This window comes from Octopus bimaculoides, chromosome 2 (assembly GCF_001194135.2).
Source record: "Octopus bimaculoides isolate UCB-OBI-ISO-001 chromosome 2, ASM119413v2, whole genome shotgun sequence".
NCBI lineage: Eukaryota > Metazoa > Mollusca > Cephalopoda > Octopoda > Octopodidae > Octopus > Octopus bimaculoides.
Window position 1 is genome coordinate 96,875,017 of NC_068982.1, and position 14,283 is coordinate 96,889,299.

The 14,283-nt window shown below is 33.9% G+C and overlaps 1 protein-coding gene across 3 annotated transcripts in view; it reads left to right on the plus strand.

Annotated features, from left to right (window-relative positions):
• LOC106869109 (SEC14-like protein 5) overlaps window positions 1-14,283 on the plus strand; it is a 109,627-nt gene that overhangs the window by 58,054 nt on the left and 37,290 nt on the right. For 2 of the 3 annotated variants that reach the window (XM_014914649.2, XM_014914650.2), the window contains exons 4-11: window positions 1,506-1,634; window positions 2,045-2,270; window positions 4,306-4,359; window positions 7,219-7,361; window positions 7,987-8,176; window positions 10,531-10,619; window positions 12,167-12,237; window positions 13,435-13,741. In XM_014914649.2, the coding sequence (XP_014770135.1) occupies window positions 1,506-1,634; window positions 2,045-2,270; window positions 4,306-4,359; window positions 7,219-7,361; window positions 7,987-8,176; window positions 10,531-10,619; window positions 12,167-12,237; window positions 13,435-13,741 (1,209 nt within the window). The remainder of the gene's footprint in view (window positions 1-1,505; window positions 1,635-2,044; window positions 2,271-4,305; window positions 4,360-7,218; window positions 7,362-7,986; window positions 8,177-10,530; window positions 10,620-12,166; window positions 12,238-13,434; window positions 13,742-14,283) is intronic. The other variant, XM_014914651.2, reaches the window with a different exon arrangement.

The window sequence follows — 14,283 nt, forward strand, 5'->3', positions numbered from 1 at the left end:
ATTTTCTTAGGTTTGAAGAAGTAAAACATCTTGGGTCAGGAGTTGGGTGAGCCCAATTAGATGTGATCTTTTACAAGTATCTCTAGTGTTTTCATTTTAGGCTTAATCTTATATCTTTCCACACTTCTCAAGTGTGTTTTGTATGGTACAGAATACATGTCTTTGGAGATCTCTAAGCTATAAGGTGTTTTCAGCTTTTTGAATTTCCCTTTAAGAAACAAGAATCTCAAGAATGTATACATATGTTTGTGTGAGTGTTGTATGTTTGTGTTTCCTTGTCTTGATAATTGTAAAGGAATGTTGCTGTCATACAAGCAATGTCATCCTGTTCTATATTCTGCCAAAATGTGTCATGCCCTGGAGAAATATCTTTTTTAGAAACAGGTGAGGGTTGGCAACAAGAAGGACATTCTGCTATAGAAAATTTGCTTCAATATATGCTGTCTGACCCATGCAAACATAAAAAGGTGGACATCAACTTATTGACAACAATGGCAATGGTGATGATGACTGCATACAATTGCTTTGAAAAACTCAAAAACAGAACTCCTCCAAGAGTTCTTGCTAAAAACCTCACAACATACTATTCTCAGAAATCTCAACAAGCCTCTTTATATCAGCACTAGAAACTTAAACTACTTGTATCATTTCAAACAGCTGATTCAAAAGTAGTCTGTATAAGTTTGTGTTCTAAACTAAGTTATTATAATTTTTGTAATAGGGATGAAAGTTGGGAATTTGTATGTATTAATGTACACCCTATGCAGTGCCACATAACAGTGCCCATGTAGTGCCACGTAAAAACGCCTGTGTGGTGCCACATAAAAACGCCTGTGTGGTGCCACATAAAATACCCATGTGGAACCGTGTAAAAGCACCCGTGCGGTGCCATGTAAAAGTGCCCCTGCGGTACCATGTAAAGCACTTGTGTAGTGCTATGTAAAAGCACCCAGCACACTCTGTAAGTGGTTGGAGTTAGGGAGGGCATTCAGCTGTTGAAACCAAGCCAAATCAGACAAGTCTGGTGCAGCTCCCCAGCTTGTCAGCTCCGGTCAAACCGTCCAACCCATGCCAATATGGACAATGGATGTTAAATGGTGATGATGATGATGATGATGATACATTTAAACACATATAGTAATTAATAGCCACTCTGTTATGACAAGTGTTCCAGTTGATCCGATCAACAGAACAATCTGCTTGTGAAATTAACATGCATGTGGCTGAGCAATTCATAGACATGTGTGCCCTTAATGTAGTTCTTAAGGAGATTTAGCATGACACAGAATGTGACAAGGCTGGCTCTTTGAAATACATTTTTGTCAGCAGAGTGGTCTGGAGTAATGTGAAATAAAGTATCTTGCTCAAGGACACTGTGCACTGCTGGGAATTGAACTCTTGACTTAGACTGTGAGTCAAATACTCTAATCACTAAGCCACACTTCTTCGTATACTAATACAACATTATTAAAAATAATGTTTTCTTCTTTTACCAATGATTACAGGTACACCCTGAAAATCCTGACTGGACGTGTTTTGAACAGACTGCTAGTCTTGATATCAAATCATTCTTTGGATTTGAGAGCACACTGGAAAAAATAGCAATGAAACAGTATACACTTAACATTAAAAAGGTATAATGACTTTTTGATTAACCATTTCATAATCATATTACTAATGAAACAGCCTATCTATATGGTTATTAATGACATTAATATTTATGATACTAACAGCAAAAGTTTATGTGTGTCTGTGTGTATAACTTTTGTAGTATTAATGTTTCTCCTAACCCTTTGCCTAGAAGTGGCCCATGGGGCCTCCTTACTTAAAGTGATTTTGAGTAAAGAAAAAAGGTGTTGGTGAGTAAAGTTTAGGCTGTTAGATAAACAACTACTTTTTGGTGTCCAGAATATATATGAGCATAATAACTACATTACTTACATGAGCCATACTGATGTGTAAAAAAGCCTTTTTTTTTTTTTAATGTAAAGGGTTCTGTGATGTAATGTTGTCATTGATTTAATTCCTGTTTTGTGTAATCCAGGGTAAAGAAGTAATAGAATACTACATCAACGAATTACAGAAGGAGAATATTACATATATCCCACCTTGGACAGAGACTAAGAAGGAAGGAAAGAGCGCTGAGGAGTGTTCAGGTTTGGCTAAAGGGATGAAAACACTTAGCTGCCAAGATGCTGATGTTTGTACTACATCTGATGCTGCCTCTTCACTCTACAGTCAGGCAGAGGGAACATCGAAAAATGCTGAAGGTTTGCATTCTTTCTTTATTGAAATATTTCTTCTTGTAAGCTTTTCAAATGTAGGGTATCCAAAAGATGGCCACATCATATTTCGATGTTCAATAAAATATATTTAGATTTTGCCAACTGTAGTACTGAAATAACATTTATGGCTCAGCTTTACTTCTTATTTTACTTAAATCAGTAAAATGTGCACTAACAATATATTGTAATTGCATTAAGTTAGTTTTGTTTAATGAAAACAAATCAATTTACTATGATGATACTAATTTATGTAAACAGAAACTTATCTAACTCCTACTGCTGCTGTTTGCATATCAAGTACTTTGGATGTTGTCCATAATAGAAACTGCTGCTGTTCCTGTTAATATTCCAATATATAAATTCTTTGTTAGCATTGTTTTAGTACTGCTCTTATTTTCATCATAGCATTCCAAGATTTTGATTCCCAATTGAAGCATGTTTGATTCACTTATTTCCTCCTTTAAAATGTTGAACTTCGTTCTTTTTTTACTAATTTAATATTATTTTTAGTATTCATACTACTTTATGATTTCTAAGAGTGATTCTGTGCACATTTTCTTCTCTTTTGGATTCATTTATTTTAATCATAATATATTTTTTATAAAGTATGTACAAAATATCTGAGTCCAGGAAGAAATAAGTGTTTGGAAGAGAGAGAGAGAGTGAGTGAGTGAGTGTCTCAAAATTGGACATATGGGCAAAGCCAGTTTGTGTAGAACTAAATTGATCTCAATATATTATGGAGATTTATTTTCTTCACTTGGTGGGATGGTGATAAAATAGAAAATTTTTCCTGCAAGACTTCAATCCAAACACTGAAAAGAATATTAACCTGTTGTCTTAACAGTGCCTTTAGGGAAACTATTGAAGGTAGAAATAAACAAAAAGATGTACTTTTATATCGTTGTATGAAATTTCATGGTTTGATTATTTTGTTATCAGTGGTATGTTAACTGATATTTAATTTATTCAGTTATAATTGTAGATAAAGTAGTTGATAGTCATTACTAATTATAATTAATACTCTCATTAGTTATAACTCATAAATGATATTAGTTCTGCTTATGGTCTTACCTTTTTCAAATTTCTCTGTTGTGAGAAAAAGGATAGGTATGGCTTCATGGCTAAGAAGCTTGGTTTACAACCACATGGTTTTCACGTTCAGTCCCATTGTGTGATACTTGGGGCAAATGTCTTCTCCTATAGCCTCAGGTAACCAATGCTTTGTGGGTGAATTTGATAGGCAGAAACTGTGTGGAAGCCCATCATATATCTACATATGTGTGTGTGTCTTGGTATCAGTGTTTGTCCACCACCCCATCACTTGAGAACTGTTGTTAATTTGTTCATGTCCCTGTGACATTTTGGTTTGGCATAAGAGACTGGTTGAATAAGTACCAGGCTTTAAAAAATAAGTACTGGAGTTGATCTGTTCAACTAAAAGCAAAAAAAAAAAACAAAAAAAAACACTCTAAGGCACTACTCCAGCATGGCCACAGTCAAATGACTGAAACAAGTAAAAAATTGAAGATAAAAGATGAAATTACTTTGTTTATAGCTGAATTCTGCTTAAAATGATTATTGGTATGATTCTGTGTCCAGGATGTTGGTTATTAATATATAAAACAATTGCAAGAGTTATTTTGTAAAACAAACTGTCTTGCAATTACTAATATAGCAAAAGCTTTTGACATACTCCTATATCGTGTAGTATGGTAGGCAATAAGAAAACTACATATAGAAGGACAATGTCTGAGAACTCTACAGGCTATGGTTAGATTCAGGATTGGAAATACACCCAGCAAGATATGTAATGTTTGAGTGGATAATCTCAGAAAATGTTTAGGACTGACAATTTATAGAAACTTTTGTATATTGACAACCTGATTTCATTGTTGAATATATCAACAAGTCTTACTTAGAAAAGTGAATTTGAGTTAAAATCAATGTCTAAATGAATATTTAGAAAATAATTGTTATCAAACTACATTAATAGTTATATTCTGAAATGATCTTTCAGATAAGAGAACACAAGCTGAAGATACTTCTATCGAAGCTGACAAAAAAAATAAAAGTGAGTTCCAGTGTATCTTTATTTTGTTCATTAAGGTTGTTTAAATGGATGGGAATTTCAATTCATGTTATGTTCCAGTTTGAAATTTCAAGTTAACTAAATTTATTTTCATAACTCTGAAATTTTTTTTCATACTATCAAATTTAAATTCAAATCCCTCTTTTCATTGAATTTTGATTTGAGTTCAAGTTTCAATTTTAGTTCAAAAATTTGTTTTGATTTAATTTCTTGCCACATGAATTTCAGTCTAAGCAAAACTCTCAGTTTTATAAATTGTAAATTTCTGAACAAAAGAATTAGTGGAAGTGGAATCAAAGTTTTCTTTTGTGGCAGTTGTGAGGAATCTCAAATCATGATGGAAGTATTAAAAGAATCAATCAAACACAGAAACAATAAGATCACTAGAGATATCTCTTTATAAACCCTCAGTCCTTAACACTTGTTGTTTATTGGAGGGTAACTGATGAAATGCTCATTAGAAGAAATGCTTAAGAATATCAATACAAAAATATAAGTAGCTTTCAAGTGTAGTCATTATTATCATTATGTTATTGTTATAGCCATAATCATCATTTTAATTGCCATTGTCCTCATAATGGCTAAAGTGATTTGTGAGATTAAATGGAAGTTTTTAATCAGATAAGCACTGTAGTGTAGAGGTTAGTCCCCAATGTGCAGAATCTCTGATCTAGTTTTAAATTCAACAAGAAACTATTTCACTTTGCTTTTACCTAAACTGCTAATACTCTTGAGTAACCTATTAAAACTACAATTTCCATTTCCTTATTTCAAAACAAAAGGCTGATCATTGTTGGATATAAATTGTTAAGAAGACAGAGACATTGTATTCAACTATATTTATTTTACTGTTTTGTGAAATAAATACATTATAAACCAATCTCTTTCTTGTCAAACAAGAACTAACTTAACCATTTTTTGCTATCAAATCAATAAAAAAAAAAACCTGCCAAGAAAAATAAACACTGAATTACTTCAGAGTACATTAAATATAATGTTACAAGCTTTTCACCAGAAGTTAACATCTTTAAAATCAATATTTCTAACATTAATTCTTGGTAACAGTAGCACATTCCTAGAATGTCAGAAATGGAATATTTCAGCATGTAATATGTTTTTGCTTATCATTTTGTTTTGTTTATTTTTCTGGCAGTGTATTTTCTGAGGGTTCCAAATCTAATGGAATCTAATGACTTTTCATCTGCTCATCACCATTAGTAATCTGCTCTCTTTTACATTAGAAAGTAATGGAGAAAGTTTTAGAAACTAACCAAGTAAACTCAGCAACCTGATTTCAAATCTTAATTGGAAAAAAGAATCAAACACAAAAGAACTAGGATTTACATTTCAGTTACATTTAGTTGTTGTTTAGCCCAAGGTCAGATCTGATCAATTAAACATTCAAACTTTGAGCATTTCATTCTTTTTACTTGATTTAGGGTTTGTATAACTCCATTATCCTGTATATCTTTCCCTTTTTAAGAAAGTAAGATATAATTTGAAGGGGATTTGCTTGCTATTTTTAGCAGGTATGTAAGCATCCATTGTTCCCTCCCTTTCTCCTTGTCATCCCTTCCCCAACCTCATTAGTACTGAACTGATCCATACAGTGTAATATGAAATTGCAATGGAATGCTAACTATTTACTTTCTGTAAGAAGCTTATATAAATCAGTCAGTAATATCCACGGCACTTTGAAAAGAGTATGAGCACCATAAATTCCCTTTAATTTATTCTCCCATATACTTATAGAAGAAATCAACTCGGATGAAATGATGTAAAACTATGCAAAGAAAATATACTATTGTGTAGATTCTTGATGTGAACATGGAAAAAATAGATGTTAAATCAGTATGGAAGCTCATAAAAAACAAAATTACTTTTATATCTATGCATTTAAAATAGATTTCAATTAGAATTCACCATTAGTGACTCTTACCTGCCACTACAATACCATAGTCAATGAAATTAGACCTCATTGACTACAGTATTCTTGTGACATGTAAAGTCAGCTTGAACAAACCTGTATACTTTAGAATCTAGTAGTCATTAATTAGATATTATTCAATTAAGTTATTCTAGAATGAGTTTTAACAAAGTTATAAAAACAGTAAGTTTTCTCTCAAACAATATATAACAGATGAATTCCACTATCAGTTGGGATGATTAACCAAATTTTGACTGTCTTTTCTGTCTTTTTTATATCTGTCAAAACAACTTCTGCTCTTTTGACCCCAACACACGAGTGTATTTTCTTGCTGCATCTTTCTGTCTTTCTCTCTCTTTCTCTCCCCTCTTTCCAGTTATATCTTTTGTTTCTTAGTCACTTGACCTGCTAAAAATAGCAATTGAATTTCCTTTGAATTATACTCTGTCATCTTCAAAAAAGTTGACATCCAAGTCAGCATTAGTTTATGTAATTCTAGATACATGATGACTAAAAAAAATGATGATAGTCATGACTGGGACATTTTGATCATGAGTCTGCTCAATCAGGGATGACCTGGATCTAAACAACAACAACAACTCCTACTTGTCCAATGGTTATCTTAATCTTAGCTACCCATAGTTTTCTTAACTTTACTAACTTCACCTAGTTATCCCTATTTCCTTTTCTTAGAAAATTGTTAAAAGATCATAGACAGTGATACTTTGATAATGAATGAAAAGTAAAACTGACCAGTTCAGAAATGGTTTGTTGGGAAAACAGGAAATGGCACCTACAGTTATACATGACAACCATGGAATAAATAAACAAGAAAATCTAATTTTTGTTCTGTTTCTTTGTTGATTAACTATAATTTTGCATTTTTTTTTCTTTTTTCTTTTTCTTTGTCTTAGAATCTGTCAAACTTGAATGTTCTGTGAATTCAGGAAAGCTTGAAGCAGAATATATTCAACGATGTCTTGGTCACTTAACCCCTCTTCAGGAAAGTCAACTTGTACAATTACGGCAGTGGCTACAAGAAACGCACAAAGGAAAAGTATGTTTCATGTTGCAATATCTACCTTCTTATTTTTTTAAAATTTATAACTGTATGATAGTTTGATTGCATTCCTTATGTCTTAAAAGATCGTGAACATTATTATTAACAAGGTATGATTGATATTATATGACACAAATAATCTCTATTGTTTGTTTTCAGTCCTATGTGTAGCAAATCCAACTTGCTACACAAATTGATAATATTCTTGAAAAAAGTAGGAGTGTCATACAGTTTTTTTTTCTTCACTCTGCTGTATTTGTTGAGACCTTTGTATCAATACAAGAATTAATGAGTTGCATGTTGATTATTCACAAATTTATATCCGCTGCAAGAATTTTTTTTGAGAATACTTTCTGTGTCTCAGTTCATTTAGTTATAAGCAATAGAATACCAGATCTTCTGAGAAAGTCATTGTGAGAAAAACAGTCTACCTAGATGAAATGTTATTTATCTTCTGAACACCTCAGTACCACTCCTATAGACCCGTGATATTTCCTCCTCGTTAACATAAATTTAAATACATGCTTCATAATATGACAATTTCTGTAATTTTACATTTCAAAAACTTTCAATACAAGTTGGTTATGTATGGTATTTCTTACACATCGTTGTTCCATTACAGATTCCCAAAGATGCTCACATTCTTCGCTTTTTACGAGCCCGACAGTTTAATATTGAAAAAGCCAGAGAAATGCTGGTTCATTCTTTAGCTTGGCGTAAACTTCACAATATTGATCATCTTCTTGATAATTATCGACCATCACAGGTCATCCAAAAATATTACCCTGGTGGATGGCACTTCTCAGACAATGGTTGGTAAAATTTCAAAAATGAATTATCTTTGAATGTATTGTATCTATAAATTATCATAGAAATAATGATGATTGTGCTGGTAACAGTAATTATCACCATCACCATCATTATCATTATTATCATTGCCATTGTCATTCTTGTTGTTATAAAGTGGTGAGCTGGTAGAATTGTTAGTGCATTGGACAAAACACTTAGTGACATTTCTTCTGGCTCTTTACATTCTGAACTCAAATTCCACCAAAGCCGACCTTACCTTTCATCCTTTGGAGGAGGTGCAGCATAAAATAATTACCGGTTGAACACTGGGGTCAATGTAAATGATTTACCTCCTACCACTAAATTTTCTGGCCTTGTAGCAAAGTTTGAAATCATTATCATAATACTCTTTTACTCTTTTTAGTCATTTGACTGCGGCCATGCTGGAGCACCGCCCTTAGTCGAGCAAATCGACCCCAGGACTTATTCTTTGGATGCCTAGTACTTATTCTATCGGTCTCTTTTGCCGAACCGCTAAGTTACGGGGACATAAACACACAAGCATCGGTTGTCAAGCGATGTTGGAGGGACAAACACAGACACACAAACATATACACACCCACACATACATATATGTGACAGGCTTCTTTCAGTTTCTGTCTACCAAATCCACTCACAAGGCTTTGGTCGGCCCGAGGCTATAGTAGAAGACACTTGCCTAAGGTGCCACGCAGTGGGAATGAACCCAGAACCATGTGGTTGGTAAGCAAGCTACTTACCACACAGCCATTCCTGCGCCTATGATTTTTTTCCCCAGACTGGCAAGCATTGTGAACTGAATTTCTGGATAAATATATTTTTTTTTTCATTTAAGTTTATGCTTTGCCAGTTTTTTACTTTTTTGGTCTTATCAAAACATCCACCTACCACTCAAAGCTGTCTTTCACCTGTCATTTATTGTTACATTCTCATTGTATATCAATTATTGCTTTTGTTTACACCGGTCAGTGCTTCTGATATATAGATAGTGATGTAGCTAGACTTTTGGCCTCTATATCAGTGTTTTGAATTTTGACACTTATTGTGTTTTGTTTTTGTGGTACAGCTTATTTAGCCCTATTATCACTTCAGAATTCATATTAAGTAGGTCATTTAGCTACTCCAAAGGACATAAACAAATATTTGAATTGTCAGATACCTATAATCTATGTTGGGTTAAGGTTAGGATATGTTGGCCCCAAAAGCACTTGTAAATCCTTTATTCACTAACAAAATTTATTTCAACAATAGTATTTATTTTACTATTTTGATTTGCATCATTAACTTTTCTACTCTAGGCACAAGGCCCAAGATGTTTTGGGGGAGAAGGCCAGTTGATTAGATCAACCCCAGTACGCAACTGGTACTTAATTTATCGACCCTGAAAGAATGAAAGGCAAAGTTGATCTCGGCGGAATTTGAACCCAGAACGTAACATCAGGCGAAATACCGCTAAGCAAATTCCATAGAGACTTGACTACGTCACTTTTATTAATAGCATCATTAAACTACAACCGCACAAATCAGTGTGAAAATATTTTACAAAATTAGTCATGTTAAATCACATAGAGTTAATCATATTTTAAAAGTGTCTGTTTTCATATAGGCCATAATCGACATTCTTCTTTCTAAGGATTACAAAAAATAAACAAATATCCCCCTCATCATTTCTGTAAATGAATCCTATGTTCACATTTGCTTTAAATATAATTTTGCTTATTTCTGCTTAAATTTTATGAATTTAAAGAAAATATTATATTTTAATTGTAGAATTGGTATACATTTTACTAGATATTTTTCTTCATGTAAGAATTAGGTCATAATTCCATAAACTATGGACCAAATTGATTAATCTCCTCTTTAAGAATAAAGATTGAAAGATGGTTAAAGAATGATGGTAAGCAATTATAAAATCATGCCAATGAGTTTTACTTTTTCATTTCTGCTTTTAGGGTTAGTACATGTTTTTTTTTATGGGCAAGGCCAACAGTTTGTGGTTCAATTCCTATTGAAGTTACTTTAGCTTTCATGACTCTTGAGTTCAGTTAAATTGATATTAACTAGGGATATCAGTGGGAATGACTTAGGTAAGAAGAGTTTCTGAAAATATATGATTTTAAGCCTCCAACTTGAATCTTACCCATCTACAAGTGACTTACGTCTTTTCCAGATACAACTGTGTAGCTCTTGTGTATCTCACTAGATTCTTCCGATTTGGGAATAGGCTTCAGTGCTGAAAAATTAAGGGAAATATTGTATTAATGTTGTATTAGATGTATAACTGTTTTGTCTAGAAACATCATTTACATCAATGAATATTACTTTGTGCATTTTGCAGATGGCCGTCCAATATACATACTCCGGTTAGGACAGATGGATGTGAAAGGTTTGATGAAAGCAGTTGGTGAGGAAACTGTACTGAAACATGTACGTTAAATATTTCATAATTTTCACTTTGATATTGTCATGAACTGTCTGTGATTGACTTCTTACATTATTAACAAAAGTAACAAAACAGTTGTTCCCTGTGTTATTCTCATCTTTTCTCATCTCTCTGTTCCAACTGGGGAAGCTTAATCTCTCATCACCTGACACAAAACTACTTCTCTCTAAGGAAGACCCTTCAACTGAGTGGGTTTTGTCTTGTGAGTTATTTGGTGACCTCACCAAATAACTCATATAAAGCATACAACTGCCTGCAACACTAATGAGGAAGTCTCTAGAAGTCTCTGTGTGGAGACTCAATCATCTGAAAATAGTCAAGTCTTCAAATCACACCTTATTGTCTTAAGAAAAGGGAGGATACATTGGTATATAGTCAATAGCCACTATTCATATGTAGCCAGTGTGTATTTTAGTCTGAGGTCAACCTTCATGAAGCAGACCTATTGTCAAAGATATTCCGACCATGACCATCCTGTTTTTTATGAATATCTAGGACTACATTAACCAATGTAACTTTTCTTTGTAAAGACAGTAATGTGTGATATGAAGATTTGGCTGCAATATCTAAGTCTACAAAGTAAGGACTGAATCATCTGTTGGATTTAATAGACCTTAGTGAATAGGGTGTTAATTTCTGAAGCTGTTTATTGGGTATATTAAAAATTAGATATATGAAGCCATTTTTTTTTTAATTATTCAAAGTAAGTAATTTAAGTTTACAGTAGAGAGAGAGGAAATATACATACAATAAGAAATTTAGATACTGCTTGTGACATTGTTATGCTCCCTGTAACTAATTTTTCTTCTCACTGTAATAGATATCACAGGAAATAGCTACTAGATCCATTACTTGTATCTCATGACACACTAACATACACTAATGATTTTAGTCAATTTTGACCACCTCTGTTTACCATACCGTTTCTATGGTTATCTGGAGGCCCAGTGGTTAGGGCAGCAAACTCGCAGTCATAGGATCGCGGTTTCGATTCCCAGACCGGGCGTTGTGAGTGTTTATTGAGCGAAAACACCTAAAGCTCCGCGAGGCTCCGGCAGAGGATGCTGGCGAACCCTGCTGTACTCTTTCACCACAACTTTCTCTCACTCTTACTTCCTGTTTCTGTTGTGCCTGTAATTCAAAGGGTCAGCCTTGTCACACTGTGTCACGCTGAATCTCCCCCGAGAACTACGTTAAGGGTACATGTGCCTGTGGAGTGCTCAGCCACTTGCACGTTAATTTCACGAGCAGGCTGTTCCGTTGATCGGATCAACTGGAACCCTCGACGTTGTAAGCGACGGAGTGCCAACAACAACAACAATCTATGGTTATCTACATTTTGGACAATATGTTATTGTTGTTTAACCGCCATGTCAGCTTTAGTTAAACAAACTTAATGCTCAGAAGGCATTTCAGCTATGACCATCACATTAATTTCATATTGTCCATTCTGTATGTCTTTGTTTTAAGACAGTGTGGTGTTGTTCCAAAGTGTATGTTTTTAAATGTTCTTTTTGATTTTATTTTCTAGGTTATAGCTGTAAATGAAGAGGGTGTACAGCGAGCTGCTGCTGCAACTGAGCAACTTGGATACCCAGTTAGGTCAGCTGAGTTAACTTAGTTATATTTATTTACATTGTACCTGCAAGTATGTGTGAGTGTGATTGCTTAAATACATGATTTCAAAGTCTGTCAACTATTTTGATACTAAATTGTTTATACTCTGTAATGGTAAGCAGGATATTATTAAAGAAAATGGCTGAGGATAGATGAGCCAGACATTCTACTTCTTTAGAGTGAAAGGGTTATTATGCTATGTTCTTTTGTGTTATTGTTGGCATGGTTTTTACTGTCACCAACTACTTTACAACATGCACTGGACCATTTCATCATGTTGTTGACTCTAGAAAGGCTGTCAATAATAATCTTTTCTACTCTAGGCACAAGGCCCAGAATTTTTGGGGAGGGAGCCAGTTGATCAGATCGACCCCAGTATGCAACTGGTACTTAATTTATTGACCCTGAAAGGATGAAAGGCACAGTTGACCTCAGTAGAATTTGAACTCAGAACGTAAAGACAGATGAAACACCGCTAAGCATTTCGCGAGGCATACTAACGTTTCTGCCAGCTCACTGCCTTTAAGTGTTCATTTCTACTCTAGGCACAAGGCCCAAATTTTTGTGGCTGGGTGAGGAATGGGGGGGGGCAGTCGATTAGATCAACCCTTGTACGCAACTGGTACTTAATTTATCAACCCCGAAAGGATGAAAGGCAAAGTCGACCTCGGCGGAATTTTAACTCAGAATGTAAAGACAAACAGAATACCACTAAGCATTTCGCCTGGCATGCTAACATTTCTGCCAGCACGCCGCCTTAAGGTTGTCAATAATTATAGTAAAGCTTCTCTTCATTGTTATCTCCACACACCACACATTACCTCTTTTTTTTCTCTCTGTATTTTATATATAAAACAAAAATTTAAAACACGTGAATTGTGAAATTCACTTCATTGTTCCAAAAGTCATTAGCTCAGCAATTTAAAGAAACAATCTGACTTCTACAATCTTTTCTGTTATCTGAGATTCATGGAGAAGTACATCTTGGAAAATGTAGAATTTGCAGTCTGGTTTGAAAAAAGATAAAGAAATACATTTTTGTCTTTCATAATCCCTCTTAAAGGGATGTTTTGCAAGGTTTATTCATCCTTAATAAATTAATAACAGTGATTTAAAGAGAAAAAATGAATTATGTCCTAATTAAGATCTTGATGTGTAATATAAAGTATCTATTTATTTCAGTGGTTGTACTTGGATCATGGACTTAGAGAATCTGAGCATGCGACATCTATGGCGGCCAGGCATAAAAGCTCTGCTAAGAATTATTGAAATTGTTCAAGCCAACTATCCAGAAACTATGGGGCGTCTATTAATTGTCCGTGCCCCACGTGTATTCCCGGTGCTATGGACTCTAGTTAGTCCTTTTATTGATGATAATACCAGAACGAAATTCATGATTTTTGGAGGAAATGATTATCAAGGTCCAGAAGGAATAACAGAATTCATCAACAAAAAATATGTCCCTGATTTCCTTGGTGGTGACTGTTTTGTAAGTTTAATTTCTTTTTCCCTCTTTACTTTTATTATTCAGCCCACAGCTGTCTCGCTTTTCACTTTTATATGCTTTATTATCATGGCTTTTAACATTTTTGTCATCAAAATTTGTTTGCAGCCACTGAAATATCTCTTCATTTCTTTTTAAACAAAGTATTATGTGTGATAAATAATATTATACAGCAGATAAGTCATTATATTTTGGTTTTGTAAACATATTTAGGCTGACTGTGTTCTCTAAGAATTTTGGCTTAGAACCTCAATTCATATTATCATCATTTCATTGTCATCATCATTTCTTTTACTGCCCTTTTCCCCATGTTTGCACGGGTCAGACAGAATTTGTAAAAGCAGGTTTTCTATGGCCATATGCACTTCCTGTTGCCACACCACACCTGAAATCAAGCAAGGTAATACTTCCTCTTAACTAGTCACCTTTTCATAGAGGATGGGAAATAAAAGGCTTCACTTGTATGTTGGTGCCACTCATTTACAACTACTGAAAATACAAAGAGATACAAATGCATAATATATATA